We start from the raw sequence: 25,160 nt of genomic DNA on the forward strand, positions 1-25,160 counted from the left end.
CCTCAAACTCCTGACCTCAAGTGATCCTCCTACCTCAGCCTCCCAAGTAGCTGAGACAAAAGTTATGGGCCATCTCCACTGAGCCCAGCCTTCAGTGTATTTTTGCATATTGATATTGCAACCTGCAACCTTGCTGAACTTATTAGTTCTAACATGTGTGTATATTCCTGAGGGTTTTCTGCATAAAGAACCATGTTATCTGCAAATAAAGACTTCCTTTCTAATCTGGATGCCTTTTATTTTTACTTCTTGTATGGTTGCCCTGGCTAGTACATCCAGTATGATGTTGAATAGAAGTTGCAAGAGCTGACATGCTTGCATTATTCCTGATCTTAGGGTAAAATAATTCAGTTTTTCATCATTAAGTATGATATTAGCTGTAGGTTTTTCATAGATGCCTTTATCATGTTCTCTTTCAAGTTTGAGAATTTTTATTATGAATTGGATTTTGTCAAATGCTTTTTCTGCATTTATTGAGATGATAGTGTAACCAAGGAATTGTGAAAAAAGATGAGAATATGGTTTTGATACTTTATTAATATAGTATGTTATGTTAATTGATTTTAGGATATTAAACCATCTGTGCATTCCTGGGATATCAGTTGGCCAGAGTATATAATCCCTTTTATATGTTGCTGGATTCAGGATCAAACTGAATTTTAAAAATATACTGACTTTGGAAGAAATTCAGAAATTTGTTAAGTGAAGTGGCCTCCTTATAAAAATCTTGATGGTTTTAATGATATTCTTAAAAATTAGAAAGTTCAGGCCGGGCGCGGTGGCTCAAGCCTGTAATTCCAGCGCTTTGGGAGGCTGAGACGGGCGGATCATGAGGTCAGGAGATCGAGACCATCCTGGCTAACACGGTGAAACCCCGTCTCTACTAAAAAATATAAAAAACTAGCTGGGCGAAGTGGCGGGCGCCTGTAGTCCCAGCTACTCGGGAGGCTGAGGCAGGAGAATGGTGTGAACTCGGGGGGCGGAGCTTGCAGTGAGCTGAGATCCGGCCACTGCACTCCAGCCTTAGCGACAGAGCGAGACTCCATCTCAAAAAAAAAAAAAAAAAAAAAGAAAGTTCAAATATCAATATCTTTTGTCATTAGGACTAATAACCCAAAAGCTTCAAAAATAATTATATTAAGTATAATTAATATGCCAATTAACAATGTAGAATGTTTTCAAACTATGAAGTTTTTAAACATGCAAATATTTTATTGACTTAAATAAGGGAAAGTCTGTTAGCTTTTGTGAAAGTTCATTCATTTCTTAATGATGTTTTTCAAGACCAGTATTTATTTTATTTCACCATTACAATTATAGACTAATCTCATAATCTTTCTAAACATAAAAATTCAGACAGTTTACATTACGAAATTTGTATGTATGTATGAATGTATGTATGTATGTATGTATATATTTAGATGGAGTTTTGCTCTTGTTGCCCAGGCTGGAGTGCAATGGCGCATTCGTGGCTCACCACAACCTCTGCCTCCCGGGTTCAAGTGATTCTCCTGCCTTAGCCTCTCGAGTAGCTGGGATTGTGGGCATGGGTTACCACACCCAGCTAATTTTTTGTATTTTTAGTAGAGACGAAGTTTCACCATGTTGGTCAGGCTGGTCTTGAACTCCTGACCTTTGAGGCTGGGATTACAGGCGTGAGCCACCGTGCCCAGCATGAAATTTTAATAGCTAGTCTTCGTTTTGAACAGTGAACATTATAGATCTATCCCCCAATTCATCCTTTTTTTTCAAAATGAGTTTATAAAGGTCTCTCTCTTTTTCACAAGCTAGAAAGTATCCTTCGTATGATGAAGATTCAAATTGCATCTTATTATCATGTCCTGGGACACTTCTCTGAAAGAATATGATGTCACTTTTCGTATCCTTGATGTTATCAGGAGGATTCATTTCCTATAGAGAAAAAAACATTACCTATTTATTTCAGGACATGAACAATTTGAATATATGAAGTTTGTTTTGAAGTATGTTACTGAACAGAACAAAAGTAGTTTTGCTTCTCAGGAGTTACATAAAAAAATCTCTGAACAGCAATACTGACCTCCTCTCCTTCTTAACTCCGAATCTCCTATTCTCCCTGTCATGGGATGCATATTCAGGTCCAGGACTCTAGCTTTCCTCTGTCCATTAAACAGCTTACTTCTCTCCTCTCCCATTGAGTGGTGTCCACATTTGCTCAAGATGAAGTAGAGTTCCAGCAGAGACCAGAAGCTTTTTGGGCTAATGTCAGTTCCTGTCCTCTATAACCATTCACAACTAAAGACATTGATGACCTCCTCCCACAAATTTAGGCTAGTTCTAGTTTCCTTTTATTTTTGCTTTGAGACAGGGTCTCGCTCTGTTGCCCAGCCTGAAGTGCAGTGGTGAAATCATAGCTCACTGCAGCCTTGAACTCCTGGGCTCAAGCAATCCCCCTGCCTCAGCCTCCTGAGTAGCTGGGACTGTAAGTATGCACCACCACATTTGGCTCATTTGTAAAATTTATTTTTGTAGAGAAGGGGTCGGGGGTATCTCACTTTGTTGCCTAGGCTGGTCTGGAACTCCTGGCCTCAAGTGATCCTCCCACTTTGGCCTCTCAAAGTGCTGGGATTCCAGGTGTAAGCCACCATGCCTAGCCTGGCCAGTTCTCCTTTCTGAGCCAACTGTGAGAGAGACAGGAAGTGCCAGGAATCTTAACTTACTCTTTCAGTGGAGCCTGAAATTAAAACTGATGGTGAATAGACCCAATACTTGTTGTAGGGCTAGGCCCTGGGTTCCTGTATAAACCTGCTGTATTGGCTCAGTTGGCAGTCCTTGACTCTGTCTCCCTGCCAAGTACTCCAGTTCCATGGTAGTCTTGAACTTCTGTCCTGAATATGGTCTACTTGGCTGGGCCCTGCCCTAGAAGGCCAAATGCAGATTCCTGTATGTTTCAGTTACAGAATAGGGTCCTGTGAGAAATGGTTAGATTACTTGAAACTATAATCTTGCAGGTTATCCAACTGGTAGTGCTGCCTGCACTTTTCCTGTTAGTGCAGCATGTCTATTTTGCAGGATGGATCAGAACATGTGGGCACCACCTACGTTTCTTCCATGTTAATCCTGGAACCAGTAGATGTTTTGGATTTAATTTTGGCCTCATGGCAGCACAGATTCCCATGATCCCAAGCACTGATAGAGAAACCTCCAGAATTAAAATAGCATTTCTTCATCCTCCTAAGATGCCTGAAAGACTCTGGGCGGTGGAGGCTGGGGAGTTACCTCCAACTTCTCAATCAGTTGTGGAATCGATAGTCATAATTCTTGACCTTTGTTCTTCACCAACAAGTGTGGGTCCTAAGTTGATGAAAGTATAAACTAGTTTCCCTTTTGGCACCCACTTCTGCAGCTGTCTACAATATACCACAATTTAGGAAGAGACCCTAAGCTGTGGGCATCAATTTGGAACTAATCTGAAATCTAATGCATAAGTGAGAAATAATCCATAGCCAAAACTTCAAAAGCTCTAGTAACATTACAGAGGAAGATGAACCAGTATAGAAAGTTACAGTTGAGCCAGGTGCAATGGCTCACGCCTGTAATCTCAGCACTTTGGGAGACCAAGACGGGCAGATCACGAGGTCAGGAGATCGAGACCATCCTGGCTAACACAGTGAAACCCCGTCTCTACGAAAAATACAAAAAATTAGCTGGGCGTGGTGGTGGGTGCCTGTAGTCCCAGATACTTGGGAGGCTGAGGTGGGAGAATGGCGTGAACCCAGGAGGCAGAGCTTGCAGTGAGCCGAGATCGTGCCACTGCACTCTAGCCTGGTCGACACAGCGAGATTCTGTCTCAAAAAAATAAATTAATTAATTAATAAAAAAAAATAAAATAAATAAAAAAGAAAGTTACAGTTGAAACTGAGAAGTGAGAGTGTGGATAGGTAGAACAGGCGATCTCTTTAATCACAGTTATTGCACATTTCAGAATATAGGTAAGGACATCCTTGGGCAGTAGCTTTCTTAGTTTTGATGTTGACCACTCCCAGCCATCATAGGGAAGGTACATAGCAAATGGATGTGAAAGCAATCCCAGTGACCTTGGAGAACCCCCAACTTGGAAAGCCCTACCTGGTGAAACTTGAGTGCTCCAAGGGGCAAAGGATTTTTTTTTTTTTTTTTTTTTTTTTTTTTACTTCAGAAGGGGTTGAATCTGAATCCAGGGAAAGTTGATATTGACCTAAGATCTCCCAAGTGCACTGGAAAGTCTGAGGGAACCCTGGCCAAGCCTGGATATAGATACATATATACATATATATGTATATATATGAAACAGACACTGACAGTAACCTCTCAAAGCAAATCCCTCTTTGTGTTGTCAAGGTTCTTGACCAAAGAACGTTATAGGACTTTATAGCTAGTAATCAACAGTGAAAGGTGAGTACATTAGGGCAGCCAGTTGTATCTTTTTATCTTTTTTTTTTTTTTTTGAGACGAAGTCTCAATTCTGTCACCCAGGCTGGAGTGCAGTGGTGCGATCTCGGCTCACTGCAGCCTACGCCTCCTGAGTTCAAGCGATTCTCCTGCCTCAGGCTCACAAGTAGCTGGGATTACAGGTGCGTGCCACCATGCCTGGCTAATTTTTGTTTTGTTTTGTTCTGTTTTTAGTGGAGACAGGGTATCATCATGTTGGCCAGGCTGGTCTTGAACTCCTGATCTCAAGTGAGACATTCGCCTTGCCCTCCCAAAGTGCTAGGATTATAGGCATGAGCCACTGTGCCTGGCCTGTTGTATCTTATTATCTAGAACCTAGGCCACTTTTATAACCACTGCCACTTACTAGTGGCAGGAAAAGAGATTAAAGACAAGGGCTAAAACTGGTCCTAGTCCACCCCTCGCTCTCTCCCTCCCTCCAATATTTACTGAGTTCCTTCCAGAAGCACATTTGCTATGATGCTGATGAAGCTTCAATGTCAGATTCCCTCATTTGCACAGATCTCTTCAAGCCACCCCTCACCCACCCTTTTTAAAAGTTGAATTAAATTATTAAGCTTACGCCTTTGGTAATTTTACATTCTTTTTTTTTTTTTGAGACCGAGTTTCGCTTTTGTTGCCCAGACTGGAGTGCAATGGCACGATCTCGGCTCACCGCAACCTATGCCTCCCAGGTTCAAAAGAGTCTCCCGCCTCAGCCTCCCGAGCAGCTGGAATTACAGGCATGCGCCACCACGCCCAGCTAATTTTGTGTTTTTAGTAGAGATGGGGTTTCTCCATGTTGGTCAGGCTGGTCTTGAACTCCTGAATTCAGGTGATCTGCCCACCTCGGCCTCCCAAAGTGCTGGGATTACAGGCATGAGCCACCGTGCCCAGCCACGTTCTTTTTCTTTAAAAGGACCATCAAAATTGTATAAGCTTCAGGCTCCCCCAAATATGGATTTGCCCAGTTCCTACTAAGTGCCAAGCATTATTTCCATCTTCTTAACCTTGTCACCAGTCTCCCCCAACAAGAATCCACCTGTAGGTTCGGACTTATCCCAGTTTCTGAATCTGCCCCTGCAGCTGAGTTTTCCTCTATCCCACATAGTTTGAGCTTGGCCATCTCCTTCCCTTCTAATTATGTTGCTCAGTAACAGCATGCTTAACCCCTTGCACCCTACCCTTCCATCCCAGGCGTCTTATGCCACTTTTGATAACTAAGCTGCCTGCCTATCAGGTCTAGAATGGGGACTCCAAATTGTCACCTGAAGGGGTGGCACTCTGGTTGGAAGGAGATAGCTGAGGGATTTGTCTGGGTGCTGTATCTGTTGCATATGCACTGTTCTCACTTGGATTATATTTTGGAGTGGCTTTTTTCTCCCTCCCAAATTGCCCCTTGGTACCTTCACTAAGGTCATATCCTAACTGTCTTTTAGTGGGGACTGGGTGGGCATGAAAGCAGTTATTTACTGGCAAATCTCCACTCAAAAAGAGTCTTCATGACATGGAATTCTCCTCTGAAGCATTGCCAATTTCTAAGCATCCCTGGCTACTCTTACTGGGAGGAAATTTTTCTAGCTCAGTCTGTAGCTATAATTAATTGTGGTTTATCTAACAATAATGGAGGAAATAGAGAAAAATAATAGAGAATAATAGAGAAAAAGTAGAGGCCAGAAATACTTTATACCTGGCTTTCAGATTATTATAGCATTGCTTTTACAGCTGATCTCATAAATTTTATTCAATTAGATTAACATTAAAAATAACATACATCAACTGGAAGCTGAAGCTTGTGTTTGAGACTTAGACTAAGGATCAGGAACAAAACAACTACAGATTAAAATAGTATTATGATTTCCAAAGGAGTAGAAATATAGAAGGATAATTAGCTTCATTCTTCATAGCAGAACTTATTCTGGAAAGTCACATGTTATTCTTAAATGTATAACTCACATATGTGTTCTATATTATTATTTGTATAAAGACTGATTATTCAGGAGATGCAGGTCATAAAACAAGTATTGTATCTCCTCCTCCCTGTGACAGGCTCAGAAAAACCATCGTTATCACGGTAGGTAAAGAGTTTGGGGCCGGGCGCGGTGGCTCAAGCCTGTAATCCCAGCACTTTGGGAGGCCGAGACGGGCGGATCACGAGGTCAGGAGATCGAGACCATCCTGGCTAACACAGTGAAACCCCGTCTCTACTAAAAAATACAAAAAACTAGCCGGGCGAGGTGGTGGGCGCCTGTAGTCCCAGCTACTCGGGAGGCTGAGGCAGGAGAATGGCGTAAACCCGGGAGGCGGAGCTTGCAGTGAGCTGAGATCCGGCCACTGCACTCCAGCCTGGGCGACAGAGTGAGACTCCGTCTCAAAAAAAATAAATAAATAAATAAAAATAAAAATAAAAATAAAAAAAAGAGTTTGATACTTTTTAGTAAGTATTCATTTTAATGGTTCTCTGCTTCTTGTTATTTCTGTTTTAGGCAAAAGGTTGGTCTGAGGATATTTGAGTTTTCTAATTATATTATTTATATTAACATTAGAAATAATGTTATATTTCTAATTATATTAATTATATTAACATGATTGAAAACAAAGGAAGGCTCAGTCTTACCTTAAAGGAAATAATTCTGTTCTCACAGGAGAGAGTTGAAATTTTCTCACATTTCACAGAGATGGCTACAGCCATACCTCTAGGCTGGCTATCTTTATACATATTTATAATAAATATGGTCCGGGGTGCATTATCTGAAATAAATACGATAAATGAGAACTCTAGTTAGAAGAATTTTTGCACAGGAACATTTGTGGAAATTTAACCAAAGGATAGTCCTTAATACACCTGTTCCGACTTTGAGACTTGGCCAGTCTGCAGGAGACTATGTACAGCTGGTCAGACATTTTTTAAAACACAGTTCAGGCCTGGCACAGTGGCTCGTACCTGTAATCCCAGCATTGAAAAGTTAAAAACAACCTTTTAGAATCCCTATCATTAAAATACTCAAAAGAGTTGCAGCATGTGCGTTGTAACACATATTAAACTGTGGGGTTGTCTGTTTGTTTGGGAGGCCGAGGCAGGCAGATCACTTGAGGTCAGGGGTTTGAGACCAGCCTGGCCAACATGGTGAAACCCCAACTCTACTAAAAATACAAAAATTAGCTGGGTGTACGTGGTGCATGCCTGTAGTCCCAGCTACTGAGGCTGGGAGGCTGAGGCATGAGAATTGATTGAACCTGGAAGCGCAGGTTGTAGTGAGCCGAGATCACACCACTGCAGTGTACTTAAGCCTGGGTGACAGAGTGAAACTGTGTCTCAAACAAACAAACAAACAAGCCCACAGTTTAATGTGTGTTACAACATACATGCTGCAACTTTTTTGAGTATTTTAAAGATATGAATTCTAAAAGATTGTTTTTAACTTGTAAATGCTAAATAAAATATTTAAAATATATGTTAAGGTAAGTATTCAGTATTTTTAAAGAACGCACATTCACTGCTTCAACTTAGCCTAACTTTGGTATTTGGAATTAATATTTTGGAAGGCACAGTAGACTTGATCATTTTCTTTTTTTTTAAAGTTTTTTTAATTTAATTTTATTTTTTATTTTACAGACAAGGTCTCTATATCACCCAGGCAAGAGCGCAGTGGCTATTCACAGGCACGGTCATCGTGTACGACAGTCTCAAAGTCCTGGCCTCAAGCAATCCTCCTGCATGAGCCTCCCAGGTAGCTAGGATTACAGATAGATGCCACCACACCTGGCAACTTAATCCTTTTCTATTGTACTCTAAATTTCTGGGGGAAGACAGACTCATTTGAAATGCATGTGTATTTATCTTTAATATTTTTAAAACTATCAGCATTTTCAGCTGCAACAAGCAGGGATTAAGCATCCAACTATAGAGGTTTTAAACAGTGAATACAATCACAATAAAGGGATTGGTGATTCAAAGGCAGGCTCAGAGAGGCATGACCCCTAGCAATGTCTTATTGTATCCATTTTTTTACCCCAACTAAAAAACATGGATGCCTCATAAAGTTTCTTGTAAGTGAAATTATTGTTACTCCTGTGACTTTTCATCTAAGGATTGGGACTAGCACGGAAAAATGTAAACAGTAAAACAGAATGGGAAGAAGTAGCTAGTCATTTCTACCTTTGCAAATTAAAAAAAAATACCTCTACAGTCAGAATCAGTCATATCTTCAAATAGGGGCCGATTTCCTTGGTCAATGAAGAGAACTTGGTCATTCAAATTTCTTATGATTGATAATTTAGATTCAAGCTTGCCAAAGTAATCTGATTCCAGGTTTTCTACAACAAACATGAAATCTCATTAAAAAACACAAACTTTCTTTGTTAATTGACAAATAAGTATGCTATATATTTTAGTTTTCTAAAACTATTAATGACAATCTTCTGTTCCAGAAGTAGCTACAATAAAGTTGCCTATTGCTTTTTAACCTACTCTCAAAGGCACACTCAATTTCTTGTTACCATTCAGAACTACTCTGCCACTGAAGTGTTAACTTCAAATATCCTACTTTCTGACCAGTCTCTTACTCTTTTAGTTTTCTTACACTTTTACTCCAACTCTATGTGTTCTTAAGTTTCACAACATCTTCCAGTCTTCTGACTCTTGTATTTCCTCTCTAACCTCTTCCTGTCTTCCCTTTCTTCCCTGTGCAGCTGGACCTCAGAGTTCATTTTGTCTACCATTTTGCCAGGATATTAAATCCCTAATTTATTTGTCTTCCTGCTACAAAACTCCAAACTTGGCTGCTGAGTGCTGCTGGCGAACAATGGCACAAGTGTTCGAATCGGTGCTGTTACAAGCATATCAATTGTCAATACTTCCTTTGTTTTCCAGTTCAGCACTCTCTTCCATAGTTGATAGCCGCAATTTCAAATTTTGTTTACTCTCTTCAGGACCTCTACACCATCATCTCTGTTTTCATTTTCAGCAAATGATTTCCTGCTACTCCACGTACAAATTTAACTCTGGCAGTACCAGTTATTTCCTTTCTCTCTTGTCCCAAGGGGAAATGCAAAGGTGCCATTGCTGGTATCTAAGGTTGATCCCATTTGTGCTCGGCATGTACCCTCTACTGAAGCTTTGATTTGCCAATCATCCTTTCTCTTCTATTAACCCAGCAATTCTACCTCCTGGGTTTTATCCTAAAGAAAAAGTCACACAAATGTGTGAACATTTTTGTACAGGAATGCTTATGGGAACATTGTTAATAACAATAAATTAGAAACAAACATTCACCAATTAGGAATTGATTAAATAAAAAGGGCAAAGATATGCCCTTATTGTGAAATATCATGAACTTAATATAACTGCAATTACTCATTGCCATGGAGAGATGTCCATATATATCACTAACTAGAAAAAGCAGCTTAGCTATAGTACAATCCCTTTTAATAAAAATATAAGCATTTCTTCTATATATATATATAGAAAGAAGTGTAGAAATATTGAAATATTGCATCAAAATGGTAGCTATGATTATTTCTGGGTGGTTTTTATATTTTTATCTTTCATGTTATTATCTTTTTTCTTTTTTTTTTTGAGGCGGAGTCTCGCTCTGTCGCCCAGGCTGGAGTGCAGTGGCCGGATCTCAGCTCACTGCAAACTCCGCCTCCCGGGTTTACGCCATTCTCCTGCCTCAGCCTCCCGAGTAGCTGGGACTACAGGCGCCCTCCACCACGCCCAGCAATTTTTTTGTATTTTTTTTAAATAGAGACGGGGTTTCACCGTGTTAGCCAGGATGGTCTCGATCTCCTGACCTCGTGATCCGCCCGTCTCGGCCTCCCAAAGTGCTGGGACTACAGGCTTGAGCCACCGCGCCCGGCCTATTATCTTTTTTCATTGCCTGAATTAGTTACAAAATGAACACATTATTTTCATAATCAAAAAAGCACAAAGCTCTTTATTTTGAGATTTAAAACTGCTCCATCAACCCAATCTCACTTTGCAGCTAGTCTTGTTTCTCTCCTCCTTTTAACAGCCAAGCTTTTAGCAAGAATTGTCTGTATCCTTTCTTCACTTTCCATTCACTGTTTCACTCATTGCAATCTGCCTCTGCCTCCATTTCGCCATCAAGCTGCTTTCACTGAGATCACCAAACTCCTTGTTGCTGAATCTAAAAGCTGTGTTCTGGCCCTTGATTCTCAAGGCTGCAAAATTCAACACAACTCCTATCCCCTCAATCTTAAAATGCTCTCCTGGGAGTCAGTGGAATTCTCTTGGTTTTTCTTCTTCCTTTTTGGTTAGTCTGCTCTCTGTTCTTTATTAGCTTCTCTTTCTACTGCATCCTTTAAATGTAGGTATTCCTCTCAGTTTAGTACTTGGCTTTTACTCTCTCACTCTACACATTTCCTCTGATTTGTCTTTTTATTTCTATAGATTCAGATGCCATTTCTATGCATAAGCCTTCAATATCTCTATCTCCAGCCCAAATCTTTGTCCTGAGCTCAGAACCACATGTAGAAGAGTTTATTGGACATCTCCACTAGGATGTTCCACAGATATCTCAGATCCAAAACTAAATGTGTCATCCATCCTCCTCTTTGTATACACCAAAACCTGCTCTTCCTCCTGTGTTTCCTATTTCATTGAATGGTACAAATTGCCCAAGTGAAAAATGTAGGCATCATCTTTTCTACTTTCTTCTCCTTTCCAAATCTAACCTTAAATCATGTCCTACTGATTCTCTCAAGTGTTTCTAAAATCCATTCACAGCTCCTCATCAGCACTCCATTATGTCTACCTTAATTTATGACACCATCATTTCTTGTAAGAACTAAAATAGCCTCTCAACCTTTAATTTTGTCCTCCTCACCCCACACCATTAATTCTTTATACCAAAGCCAGAATGATATTTTAAAAAATATATTATTTCTGAATTTTAAAGAGTCATATGGCTACCTGGAATAAAGATTATATTTTCCAGATTTCCTTGCACTTGGTGTGGTCATGTGATTAGATTCTAGTCAATGGAATATGAGGGGAATTGATGTATATAACTTCCAATTAGAGTCTTTGAAAGGAATGAGCCTGACTTCTCTTATCTTGACCCTTTCTTGATAACTGGGATATGAACCCAGGAAGTATGATGATTTTCAACTATGTGTATGAGATAAACAACTGGGGGATGATGGGTAACAAGACTGAAGAAAGTTGGGGTCCCAATATCATCAGGTTGCTTCCAGCCATACTACTTCGGAGCTGCCTACTTAGACTTTGAGAAAAAATTATCTGTCTTATTCAGCTACTGTGTCTTTGGATGTCTTTGTTACAACAAACTAATCTTTACCCTAGCTAATACATATTGTGCTTAATTAACCCTAGTATCTCCAAGATAAAGTCCAAATTTCATATCTTGGAGCAAGAGAATGTCTTGCTTTACACCCTGTTTATCACTCTAGCTTCTCTCATTATTCTCCTACTCCTACTCTACTTCCATGCTGAATTACCATGAATTCATCATAAATGCCATGGTTTCTTTCAGATCTTGGCCTTTGAATGTGGTCTTCTTGCCCCACCCATTCCTATCTCCTCTACTTCCAGAATTTTCTGCCCTCCCGTCGCCATCAATCCAGGAGCATCGCAGGCTTCTTCCCAAAGCATTTCTGAGATGAGGTGTTATTGATTTTGGACAATTCTAATGCTTCAATCCCCTTTTCCTATGCAATGCCTCCCCACCGGCAACAGAATCCATGACTCCCTGCTAATCTTAGGACCTATGAAACAGGCAAAGTCTATTTTGTACATTCTAAGAGCTGGAGAATGTTTTAAGGCGTAGAGAAGCATCTTTTGCTAGAGGTTCTTCTTTGTATCTCTTATGACCATCTTCATTCCAAAGCTGTGCTACTGAGTCCACATTCCTTTGAGGGTAGATGGCCTTTCCAAATAGATGGCTATCACGTGAACCATTTTTTTCCTCAGCTGACAATGTTGATATAGATGTGTCTCAAGCAGATACTTAGTTTGCAAAGAAAAATAAATTCATTTATACTTTACCATCATCTTCAGCTAAGAGGGGGAAAAAAAGAGAAACAGAATATGTAAAATTTTGTATTTCGACTCAGAATTTCATCTCATTCTAGTTTTTACTTTTGTTACTCCTCTTTCTCAAACTCTTATTTTTATAGTAACGGTCTGTCTTGGCTTTCATCAGAATATTATATAATCATCCAAAAGGCCCATAAAATGAAGCTTATTAGACTTAGTGTGTTCTCAGGTAATTTAGACATAAAACTTAAACCCAGGGTTTAAAAATTTCAATATGTAACTAAAAATAAATTTTATAAAATGAGAGATTTTACTTTTGAATTTATTGCTTAAATGGAAAGTCATCTAAGAAAAGTCACCTAAGAATTTTTTCTGAAGGTTTTTTTTTTTTTTGACAGGGTCTACTGTCATGCAGGCTGGAGTGTAGGGGTGGGATCATAGCTCAGTGCAGGCTCGAATTCCTAGGTTCAAGTGATTTTCCTGCTTCAGCCTCTGAAGAAGGTAGGCGGTGTCCACAGGTAATTTTTTTCAATTTTTTGTAGAGATGGGGTCTCACTTTGTTGTCCAAGCTTTTAAATGAAGGTTTCAAATGAAGGCAAACTTTCAAATGAAGCCGTATTGTTCACAGAAGATTAATCATAAGAAGCAATTTTTAGGCCATGTGTGGTGGTTCATGCCTATAATCCCAGCACTTTGGGAGGCCGAGGCAGGAGGATCATCTGAGGTCAGGAGTTCAAGACCAGCCTGGCCAACATGGCAAAATGCTGTCTCTATTAACAATGCAAAAAATTAGCCAGGTGTGGTGGGATGCACCTGTAGTCCCAGCTACTCAGAAGGCTGAGGCAAGAGAATCGCTTGAACTCAGGAGGTGGAGGTTGCAGTGAGCAGAGATGAGGCTACTGCACTCCAGCCTGGGCAACAGGAAACAAAAAATGAATCAATTTTTACTTGTCAACATATTTACATAAAATGGTATAACTCATAGAACTCTAAATTTAGAGAATCTCTTACATAATTTGCCAATTTGCTTTGGGAAATTGTATTTCCTGCATGCACCCAGTTTTGTACTGGGATTTTCCCATGAAAACTGGGATTTTCATGATGTGCACTTACTGCCACCTGGAGAGTGAGCTACTGCTAATTAAAGTGCCAGGACATGTGGTGTGACAAAGTGCTGAGACCTTGGACATGTTATGGTTAATTTCTAGAGGTCCACTATTTTTTTAAGAGCCATTAATATTACAATAAAATTTGGTGACAAAAAGAATCACTTAACAGTTCACCTCACAACATCTTTTCTAGTTAAATAGATTTATCTGAACTTGGTATTTGTTCTATGGCATTAGCCTTACCTATAAAGTAAAGCGTACTGTCAATAAATTTCATTGCCACAAAATTGATGCAATTGTCTTCTGCTGGTTCAGCAGCCATCTTTATTCCTAATGAAAGCAAAGAGCATCTGTTAAGAGACAATGATTGTACATTTTACTACTACTTTATACTACCTTCAAGTTCAGTGGTCAGTTAATCACCTAGTATACTGATGAACAATCTTGACATTTAATAAATGCCAGAAGTTTCAGCTTATGAATACCTATGTTTAAATGTTCTCTTACAAATCATCAGATATTTGGAACACAGAAAGCATTTTCTCATTAAACAATATTATATAGGGTAGATAAATGGCCCACTACTGAACTGAATCATTATTCTAGTATTCCTTGAGAAATATAAATATATTATTCAATATAAATATAGCTTCATCTGAGGATGCCAGAAACACATCTAATCCTGCCCTTTAGGAAGGACTGGCTTCATCCTTCTCTTACAACAGTGGGTTCCTGCGGGTGAGAGGCTGAAGGTTTGTGACTTCATCGTCAAAGTGCTAAAGGTGAAACAATGATTAAAAAAGTGCTTCCATCTGAGGGTACAGGCAGGGTGGGAGAAGGCTGCAGGGCTCTGGCATTTGATGGCCCTGTCTCCCTGAGCAGCAGTGGTTTTTGATCTGGAGTCTAGATTATACTATGTTTTTTAACACAAGTAATACATAAACACAATCTTGCTGTAAAATCAAGAGATACAGGATTTGAAAAAATTTTAAATCCTATTTGTTCTTCCTTTCTGCCCCTCTTTCAATATGGCGTGCAGGTTTCCAGAATTTTGTTATGGAATAGGAGTTCTCAGCGTGAGAAATCTGTGAACTTGGATGGGGAAAAAATACATATGTATTTTCACCAACTTCTGAAATTTAGCATTCCTTCCATGATTAGTTGCAGGAAACAAACCACAGTATTATTAGTAGTACGTGTGACTCTGTCATTAATAGAAATACCTATTTTCTATTGTGCTACAATTATTGCAGAGATCTTGAAAATGGTTTAAACTCATTACTACTTTGAAATTACAAAAGTTTAGTTCTCATAGTAGATCTTATTATTTAATATGTTGGTAAAAAGGCACATATATGCTGCATCGAAATTTGTTTAAATTAAATGGTATGCAGGAGAGTATTCATAAATCTGTGCTCAAAATTTTTCTAGCATAATATGAGGCCCAGCACGTATGGTAGAGTAAGCAGGAATTTAAAACTCAGTTTAAAAAAAATTAATCTGAGTTAAGCTAATCCCAAAATACTTGTTAGTTGGTGTTATATAACAGTTTTGTCTAGATTTAGTTCCTTATACACATCCAAATGTGGATGGTTATTAAATTTATTTTATTTAATAAGTTTAAATAAAATAAAATCTTATTAAACATTAATATTTAAATTTACAATTTATTTTTTCATTTCTGCATTGTTTTTTATTAAATGAGTTTCATATCCAGTTTAAAAGGCAAATGTAAACATGCTTTCTTAAAGATGTATCATAAGCTGTTTTCTTTCAGTGAACTGAAGTGTTTGACAGAGAAGTAAATGTTAAAACCATGTTATCAGAGATGTTACTTTCAGCTTTGTACTTATTATGACAAGTTTACATATCAAGTTTTTTTGTATTTTTATTTTACTTGTATAAATTTATGGGGTACAAGTATAATTTTGTTTCATGGACATATAGAATAGTGGTGAAGTTAGGGCTTTTACTGTATCAATCACTGGAATAACATACTTTGTATACAATAAGTAATTTCTCATCCACCTCCCTCTCACTTCCCCCACCTTCTGAGTCTCTACTGTTTATCATTCCATACTCTGTCTATGGATCCACACTACTTAGCTCCCACTCTTAAGTGAGAACATGAGGTATTTGCCTTTCTGTGTCTGAGTTGTTTCACTTAAGATAATGGCCTCCAGTTCCATCCATGTTGCTGAAAAAGAGATGATTTCATTCTTTCTTATGGCTGAATAATATTCCATTGCATATATGCATACACACACACCATATTTTCTTTATCCAACCATCAGCTGATGAACACTTAGGTTGATTCTATATCTTTGCTATTGTGAATAGTGCTGTAAATAAACATACAAATGCAGGTATCTTTTTGATATAATGATTCCCTCTGGGTAGATATGCAGTAGTGGGATTGCTGGATCAAAGGGTAGTTCTATTTTCAGTTATTTGAGAAATCTCCATACTATTTTCTAGAGAGGTTTTAAAAATTTACATCCCGCCAAGAGTGCATAAGTGGTCCTTTTCTCTGCATCCTCAACAACATGTTATTTTTTGTAATAACAGCCATTCTGATTGGTGTAAGATAGTATCTCATTGTGGTTTCAATTTGCATTTCTATGATGATTAGTGATGACAAGCATTTTTTCACATGCTTGTTGGCCACTTGTATGACAGGATTATTTGGTTTTTTGCTGTTGAGCTGTTTGAGTTCCTTGTAAATTTGAGCTATCAGTCCCCTGTCAGATGTATAGTTTGCAAGTATTTTCTCCCATTCTGCAGGTTGTCTATTTACTCTGTTGATTATTTCTTTTGCTGTATAAAGGCTCTCTAGTTTAATTAAGTCCCATATGTCTATTTTTGTTTTTATTGCCTGTGCTTTTCAGGGCCTGGCCATGAATTCTTCATCTAGACCAATGTCCAGAAGAGTTTTCCCTAGGTTTTTTTTTTTTTTCTATTTTATAGTTTCAGTTCTTACATTTAAGTCTTTAATCCATCTTGAGTTGATTTTTGTACATGGCGAGAGACATGGGTCCAGTTTCATTCCTTCTGCACCTAGCTATCCAATTTTCCCAGCACCATTTATTGAAACTGGTGTCCTTTTCCCATTGTATGTTCCTGTCAGCTTTACCAAAAATCAGTTGGCTGTTAAGTATGTGGCTTTATTTCTGGGTTCTCTATTCTGTTCCACTGACATAAGTGTCTGTTTTTATACCAGTACCAGGCTGTTTTGGTTACTATAGCCTTACAGCGTAACTTGAAGGAGGTAAAAAATTTTTGATAACTCTGTTCTAATATAATAGGTTTTCTTTATACAGCTAAGCATTTAATTTTATGTCTGTAAAAACACTGTTCTAAGAAGGAGTCCACAGTCTTCATATTTCCCATGAAAGTCCATGCCACAAAAACGATTAGGAAGTCCCTACAGTAGAATTCAGCAGTGCCTTGGGTTTCTGAAGGCAGTTATGGTTGGGGCTCTAAGGAAGGTAAGTGAGTCACAATTGTCAATGGCACATAGAGGAGTAGCCATAAAACTGTGCTCATAGGTAGAGAACTGACTCAAATTCTTTCTAAGATAATCTAAAAGCAAGCATATATGGTAGAATAAACAGGAAATTAAAACTCAGTTGAAAAAACTTAATGCAAATTAAGCTGACCCCAAATACTTGTGAGCTGGTGGCTATTTAACAGGTTTATTTTCTTTTTTAATAGAGATGGGATCTCATTATGTTGCCCAGGCTGGTCTTTAACTCCTGGACTCAAGCGATCCTCTCTCCCTGACCCCCCAAAGTGCTTGAGATTACAGGCATGTGTCACTGTACCCAGGCCTTATTTAACAGTTTTATCTAGATTTAGTTCCTTATGCTCATCTAAATGTGAATGGTTATTAAATTTATCTTATTTAAGTAACATTTTTTTTTGTTTTTTTGAGATGGAGTCTTACTCTGTCACCCAGGTTGGAGTGCAGTGGCGTGATCTCAGCTCACTGCAACATCCACCCCACTCCTCTCACCTGGGTTCGAGCAATTCTCTCATCCTAGCCTCCCAAGTAGCTGGGACTACAGATGCGTGCTACCACACCACTACAGATGCGTGCTAAGTTTTAGCACGTTTGGTAGAGATGGGGTTTCACCATGTTGCCCAGGCTGGTCTCGAACTCCTGAGTTCAAGTGATTTGCCTGACGTGGCCTCCCAAAGTTCTAGGATTATAGGCGTGAGCCACCATGCCTGGCCAAACGATTTAAATAAAATAGAAACTGATGTACGAATAAATTTAAATAAACGTTTAAATATTATAAAATTTAAATGTTTATCAAACATTTAAATATAAATATTAAATATTATAAAATATTTATAATATTTAAATTTATAATTTAGAATTATCACCTAGTTTTTTAAAGGAGGGGATAAGGAAGATTCTTAGAGAAAAATAATATAGCAAAGGATGAAAAGATCGCTGAGATAAGTCTAAACATTTTTTTACCAAAACCCAAACCAACTTTAATATTAAAAATCAGAACAATAATGACTAGGCTTTGAGCTCCATGAGGGCATTTTCTTTATTTACCTTTATGGCTTCATTGCTGAACACAGCCCTGTTATCAGCATCAGGAGGTGTTTGTTAATGACTGAATTAACTGAGAAGGCAGATATTTGTTAACCTGAGACTCTATGTTTTGATTAGTTATCAGCTGGTGAAATAATGACTAGCATGATCTTCTCTACAAACTTTAATATTATGTAATACACACATATTTATTAAAGTAATTCACCTGAAATGTACCAAGTAGTATCGGCAGAAATTGGATTAAATTACTGGTGTTTACTATTTTCAGTACATAGTCAGTGAGTGAGTGGATTTAGAGAAGGACAATATTTGAGCTGATTCACCAGTTAAGGCTTGAGCATCAACTATGCATCAGGAATGTGGCCAGTAGCTGACCAAACCACACATGAATGAGGGTAGTTAGCTCCTACCCTCCAGTGACTCAGAGTCTAGTGGGAGAGAAGAATCTATAAAGAGTTACAAAATAATATAATGAATGCTGTAAGAGCTGAATTTACAAGATTCTTTCTGTTTGATAGTGCTGGAGAAGGTTACCACAGAAGTGATGACTGTGCTGCCTTGAAAGAGAAGCAGGCATTTTCAAGGCCAGGGGAAGAGCTTCCACCAAGAAGCAGCAATGTGAACAAAGGCTAGGCAGCAGGGAGACTGAGAGAACGTGGGTTGTTTGAGGCCTCAACATTTTTACCATAAATAAGGCAAATGCAGTCACATTTTACAGAAAGAATGCATTTCTAAAGATCTCACATAGTTCAAGATTAACTTTTCTGTTCTTTTTCTTTCTTTCTTTTTTTTTTTTTTTGAGACATTTTCACTCTTGTTGCCCAGGCTGGAGTGCAGTGGTGTAATCTCAGCTCACTGCAACCTCCGCCTCCCGGGTTCAAGTGATTCTCCTGCCTTAGCCTCCTGAGTAGCTGGGATTACAGTCATGCGCTACCACAACCAACTAATTTTGTATTTTTAGTAGAGACGGGGTTTCTCCATGGCTGGTCTTGAACTCCTGACCTCAGGTGATCTGCCTGCTTCGGCCTCCCAAAGTGCTGGGATTACAGGGGTGAGTCACCACGCCCAGACTAATTTTTTATTTTTTCAGTAATAAGGGGGGTGTTTCTCTATATTGGTCAGGCTGGTCTCGAACTCCTGACCTCAGGCGATCTCCCCGCCTTGGCCTCCCAAAGTGTTGGGATTACAGGCGTGAGCCACTGTGCCTGGCCAAGGTTAACTTTTCTTTGGGAAAAACGTAAAAGTATGAGAGGAGGTATTCTTAAGAGTACATAAATCTACAAGAACCAAAGCATATTCTTTCTTTTTTTTTTTCAACTTTCTCAGCATTATTACTAGTGTTTTGTAGCCTGCTGTCTCCACACAGCCTGTCATGGTGGTACTTTGGCCTTTTAAATATTGTTTTCTTGCATGTAACCTTTGTTTCAACATATTTATTTGGAGTTTTTTTGTTTTTTGTTTTTTTCACAACAGTAACAATACATCCCTTAGCACTTGGATAACATTATCATATATAAAATTATTTAAAATTATGTGAAAAAATAGCACAATAATAACCTGTATGTCTGAAGAACTTCTGAGTTATTTAAAGTCTAATTTACATAATACTGACATGGAAGCAGATAATTCTACCAGGTATAAGAGACACTTGCATGTGGCAATAGTGTTAACAGTTTATAACTCATTTGACCTACCAGCTTGGAAATTATGTCATTCTAGATAAACTGTTTGGAAGAGTTAACATTATTTCCATTTTGCCCACATAAACTATAATTTTTATATTTTTGCCTAATTCAATTCACATAAAATGCAACTTGCAGTATAGTTTGATGAAAGCTTGGAAAGAAGGGTCAGACTACAAAGGCCTTGTGTAAGCAGGCTAAAGAGTTTGAACTGTTTTTTCTTGAAAAAAAAATGCTGACTTAAATAGGAGAAAGATATGGTCAAATTTGTGTTCTAAAAAGCTCACTCTAGAAGCAACATAAAGAATGGATCTGGGTGGGCCGTGAGCAGTGGCTCATGCCTGTAATCCCAGCATTTTGGGAGGCTGAGGTGGGTGGATCGCTTGAGGTCAGGAGTTTGAGACTAGCCTGACAAACATGGTGAAACCCTGTCTCTACTAAAAATACAAAATTAGCAGGGTGTGGTGGCACATACCTGTAGTCCCAGCTACTTGGGAGGGTGAATTGATGGAACCCAGGAGGGTGCGGTTGCAGTGAGCTGAGATCACACCATTGCACTTCAACCTGGGCAGCAAGAGCGAAACTCTGTGTCAACACCACCACCACCACCACCACCAAGAACAAGATAATGGATCTGATTGAACAAGACTGGACAGAGCTCAGACAACAACTACAGAAGCAATGTTAACAATTAAGAGTTGATGAGGCTATAAACTAAGGTAGTGAATTCAAGAGATACTAAACAGCAGGATTTTTCAGCTGATCTGTTGTGGGTCAAATGGAAGAAGAAGGAACTGAGGATGACTTCGTAGTTTCTGGCTTGGGCAATTTGTTGAGTGGTTACCTCATTCATTAAGAAAAAAAGAATGAAAATACAGCTCAAGTGGAAAATAATTAGTTCAGTTTTGTAAATCTGAGATTTGTCACGGAAGTCAAAAGAGAAAGGGTTTCAGGAGGAGCTGCTGGAAATCAGAAACTGTAGAGCTTCTAATTTACATATAAGCTTAAACTTGTTCATTGAATTTGGCAATTAGGAAGTTTTGGGTAACTGTAGAACAGTTTGGGTAAAGTGGAGGCAGCAGATGGTAGATGGACAAATATCTAGGACAGAATGGGAGGGGGAGAAGTAAGGACAGTGACTACAAACTATTCTTTTAGGAAGTCTGGCTACCAAGTAAAGAGTTAGGGTAGTAGTTACTGGTGGCGGGGAAAGTTATATACAATGCACAAATTTTAATTTGGCTCCAGATACATAGTTCCAGCGGTAAGAGATATAATAAACTACTTTTCAAAACATGTCCTAGTTACCTGCCCAAAACTGAAACCTGGGAGTCATTCTTAACTCCTTTGTCTAATCTTTCCCTTGTCTGATAAATACTGTAGATTCTAACTCAGAAATGTCTCCAGAATTTAGTATCTCCTCTCCGTCTCCAACAGCACTGTCTTAAATCAAGCCCTCATCACCCCTGGCATCTTCTATATTAATACTCTTATACTTGGTTGTCTTGCTTCCAGACTCTTCTCCATTGTTGCCAGAGTTATTCTCTCTGCCAGGCCAGAACTTCCCCTTCCCCTGCTTTTTTTTTTTCCTGCCTGCAAACCCTGCCTCATCTCTCATCCCATAACTTCCAGCTTTAATAGTTCCTCTAGGAAAACTTCTCTGCTCTTTCATTCCTAGCTAATTATTCTCTCCTCAGAGTCCCACCTCACTCAAACCTGTTCATGCTTCTTAAATAGCTCTTACTACCCTGAATGGAGATTACTTTGAATAAAAATAGGTCTGTTCAGCTTCCATCTGAGTTTTAAGACAATGAGTTGTCTTTTTCTCCCCCTGAATCTTCAACACCTGGAAAGAGCTTACCACACAGTAAGAACTCAATAAATGTTCTATGAATAAAAGTTTGCTATGATAAACCTTGTTGCCATGACAATGGTGTAGAAAGGGATGTGTAGAATATATATATCTTTTCTATCTTAAACTTTCCCTCCACCTGAAAACCAATGAGAAGGAGGAAGAACAGGAGGGAAGCCTGAAAACAGATTTTTAAAAATAGAATACTTTTTCTAATGTCTTCTCCATTTTTCCCTAGTAGTTTCTTTTTTATTTCATGTGTTGATTTTGAATTCTTCATTCTTATTTTCTTACAATTCTTCCTGTTAGTTCTCAATACAGCTATGACCGATTACAAGTGGTGTGTTCTCAACTCCATTCTTCCTCTCCTCAATTTTCCTCTTCCTTTCTCATCCATGTTTCTTTGCTTTAACTCTAATCCATGAAAATTATAGTATCCATTGGATAAAAATGCTTTGACTATTTCATCTAAAGTTCTCAGACTATTGACTTTTTTTTTTTTTTTTTAAGAGTTATAAACCACCTCAGAAAGATCCTCCCAGGAGCAAGCAGTGAAAATTTGTTCTTTAAAACACAAAAAAATTTTTAGTTATGCAATACTTTGACAACTAGTCAGAGGCTAGTGAATGGTAGAATTTCATGATGGAAATGAGGACACATGAGTTCCAGTTTTGTCTGGGGCAAGTCACTTAATTTTAAGGGTCTCAGTTTTCTCATTTGGACAAGGAAGTTGGATAGTCAATCTTTAAGGTCTGTTCCAGCTCTACCAACCTGAAATTCTAGACTCCAGTTAAAGCTGTAAGGAGAGAACCACTGATATGTGGCAAACGGCCTAGTAACCACTTCTTCATAATTCTAAGACAATACATATTTATGGCATGTTTATCATACAACCAGCATTGTTAAGCCACTAAGAGTTTAAAAACATACTATTAGGCTGGGCACGGTGGCTTACGCCTGTAATCCCAGCACTTTGGGAGGCCAAGGCAGCTGGATCACTTGAGGTCGGGTGTTCGAGACCAGCCTGGCCAACATGGTGAAACCCTGTCTTTACTAAAAATACAAAAATTAGCCAGGCATGGTGGCATGTGCCTTGTAGCCCAGCTACTTGGGATGCTGAGGCAGGATAACTGAATGAATCCATGAGGCGGAGGTTGCAGTGAGCTGAGTTTGTGCCACTGCATTCCAGCCTGGATGACAGAGCAGGGCTCCGTCTCAAATGACAACAACAACAACAACAACAAACATACTACTAGATTAAAAGTTAAAATGCCTTGAACTTGAAAAGCAACTATGATTATGTTTATCCTTGCTGTGGAATTCCAATCCTGTTGAATAGGTATAGGAGGAAATGAGGGAGCATGCTACATAACTGATTCCCTGAGATCAGGCAGGTAGTCGTCTTCACAGCAACAAGATCAAAACCTAACTTTTCAGTTCTATAAATCATTTTGTCCTTGAACATTTTGTCATCTTATTATGAATGCGTGTATGTGAGTGTGGAAGAGGTGAGAGTAGAAGAAAACTTAAAAAATAACTTTTTAAGTTTTTGATTCTGAGTCTGTAGACTCAAAGCAAAAAATCAAAATGGAACTGATGTAGTTTAAATGGCCTAGTTTGAAAAGGAGAATTGAATTGAATCTCAAAGAATGCTTAAAGATTTGAATAGATAGAGAAGGGAAGGAAATGGACCAGCATTTATGTGATAATCAAAACAAGGTTGTGGTGGGGGTGAACTGAATAGAGTGATTTTTTTTCTTTTCTTTTCTTTTGAGATGTGGTATTGCTCTGTCACCCAGGCTGGAGTGCAGTGACACAGCGAACATGGCTCACTGTAGCCTTGACCTCCTGGGCTCAAGTGATCCTCTTGCCTCTAGTTGGGACTACAGGCACATACTACTAAGTCTGGTTAATTTTTGTATTTTTTTGTAGAGACAGGGTGTTTGCCATCGTTGCCCAGGCTGGTCTTGAACTCCTGAGCTGAAGCAATCCACCTGCCTTGGCCTTCCAAAGTGCTGGGATTACAGGTGTGAGCCACTGCCCCCAGCCTGTGATTTCTGGATTGCACTGGAACAGTCCTGCTGTTTTGCAGTGAACACAAGGTAAAGTGGGATTAGATTTTGGAGGGCTTTGGAAATCAGGTAGAAGAGTAAATTTAATCTCATAGGCAATAGGAAAACATTGCAGACAAAAGTTATTTTGAAGGAACTTTTTTTTTTTTTTTTTGAGAAAGTCTCACTCTGTTTAGTGACTGAACTCACCACAGATTTGAGTATCCTGGACTCAAGCAATCCTCAGAATCCTGAGTAGTTCTACAGGCATGCACCAACATACCCAGGTAATTTTTAATTAGTTTGTAGAGACTATGTTGCCCTGGCTGGTCTCAAATTCCTGGGCTCAGGCCTGCCTGAGATTCTGGGCAGAAGCTACTGACCTCGGGTGAAAGAAGATTTAACAGAACTCAAAGTAGCTGAATATAGGCAAAAAGAGGAATTTCAGGTGTCCTAAAATTTAGGGGGTCCTAATTTTTGTTATTCAACTTCAAACAGAGATATTTATTCAGCCTTTCCCTTAACTGTGAAACAAAATTATCCCAGGGAATGCTATATTATCCAATTGTAGCCCAGTCCAAAGGTGTGGCAGATTTCACAAGATGACTACCCATGGGCAAATTTTTTGTTTGCCTTTAATGTAATTGATTCTGTCTTGAGATTCCCTTTAAAGAGAAGCCTATTTATTTTACCACTCTAAAGCAGCGATTCTCAGGGAGTTCCTAAAGTGAAAGCTATTTCTAATAATTCTAAGACGTAATTTGTCTTTTTCACTCATTCTCTCATGAGCGAACAACAGAGTTTACCAGAGGCTACATTCTGTGCAATATTGCAATAGTCTGAATGCAAAGCAAATGAGAATCCAGCGGCTCTATATGGCTTCTATTAAACCAGTTAAAACACTTGTAAAAATAAAAAAGCGTCACTCTTTATGCTTTTTTGTTGTTGTTAAAAAAGTACATAGTTATCTTTAAATAAAAATGTTACTTATGCTAACATGTGATGTGCTTAGTGTAAAGGGATCATGAGAGCAAAAAGTTTGAGAACCTCTCCTCTAAAGTGATCCTCTCCCATATTTGATAAAAGACTCTGACTTTGCTTATATTTCTTATGTTGATACTGATTGCTCATCATAGTGATGCTAGATAGTTTATATTCCTCTCAATTGTTTTTCTAGCTTATTTACCTCTAATTGCCATGGCTGACTTTCCAAATAAAGAAGAATGACATTTCTTACCTGTGACAGTTTCTTGCTAGAGAAAGCAATCTGGAAGGTCCGAGGTCCCTTTCCTCTTCCCGAGGCTGTGTAACAGACTGTAGCAGGTGGCAGCCGCTTTAGCAGCCAGAGTTGGCAGCTAGGAGGGCAAAACGCACTGGGAAACAACTCCTTGCTGCCTGTCCAGGCAGTCGCCAGGGGAGCAAAG

The 25,160-nt window shown here is 38.9% G+C and overlaps 1 protein-coding gene across 6 annotated transcripts; it reads right to left on the minus strand.

Annotated features, from left to right (window-relative positions):
- Nucleotides 1-517: 517 nt before the first annotated feature.
- Nucleotides 518-25,160, minus strand: IL18 (interleukin 18). 6 transcript variants are annotated; one of them, XM_015435711.4, is made up of 7 exons: nucleotides 24,974-25,160; nucleotides 20,309-20,397; nucleotides 13,825-13,911; nucleotides 12,482-12,493; nucleotides 8,632-8,766; nucleotides 7,067-7,200; nucleotides 518-1,911 (listed from the first exon to the last, which is right to left on the minus strand). In XM_015435711.4, the coding sequence occupies exons 3-7, from the start codon at nucleotides 13,901-13,903 to the stop codon at nucleotides 1,690-1,692; spliced, it is 582 nt and encodes a 193-aa protein (XP_015291197.1). In that variant the 5' UTR covers nucleotides 13,904-13,911; nucleotides 20,309-20,397; nucleotides 24,974-25,160; the 3' UTR covers nucleotides 518-1,689. The 6 variants fall into 6 exon arrangements, with proteins under 6 accessions (XP_015291197.1, XP_005579690.1, XP_015291198.1 ...); XM_005579633.5 differs by lacking the exon at nucleotides 20,309-20,397; XM_015435712.4 differs by lacking the exon at nucleotides 20,309-20,397 and having other exon boundaries at nucleotides 13,825-13,931.

The sequence above is a fragment of the Macaca fascicularis genome, chromosome 14 (genome assembly GCF_037993035.2).
Source record: "Macaca fascicularis isolate 582-1 chromosome 14, T2T-MFA8v1.1".
Taxonomy (NCBI): Eukaryota; Metazoa; Chordata; class Mammalia; order Primates; family Cercopithecidae; genus Macaca; species Macaca fascicularis.

Coding starts and splice junctions, on each gene's coding strand:
- IL18 (XM_005579633.5), bottom strand. CDS start 13,903: ATGGCTGCTGAACCAGCAGAAGACAATTGCATCAATTTTGTGGCAATG. Junction 7,201..8,631: donor GACTGATTCTGACTGTAGAG/GTATTTTTTTTT, acceptor TATTTATTTCAG/ATAATGCACCCCGGACCATA. Junction 1,912..7,066: donor ACAGAATTATTTCCTTTAAG/GTAAGACTGAGC, acceptor TTTTCTCTATAG/GAAATGAATCCTCCTGATAA.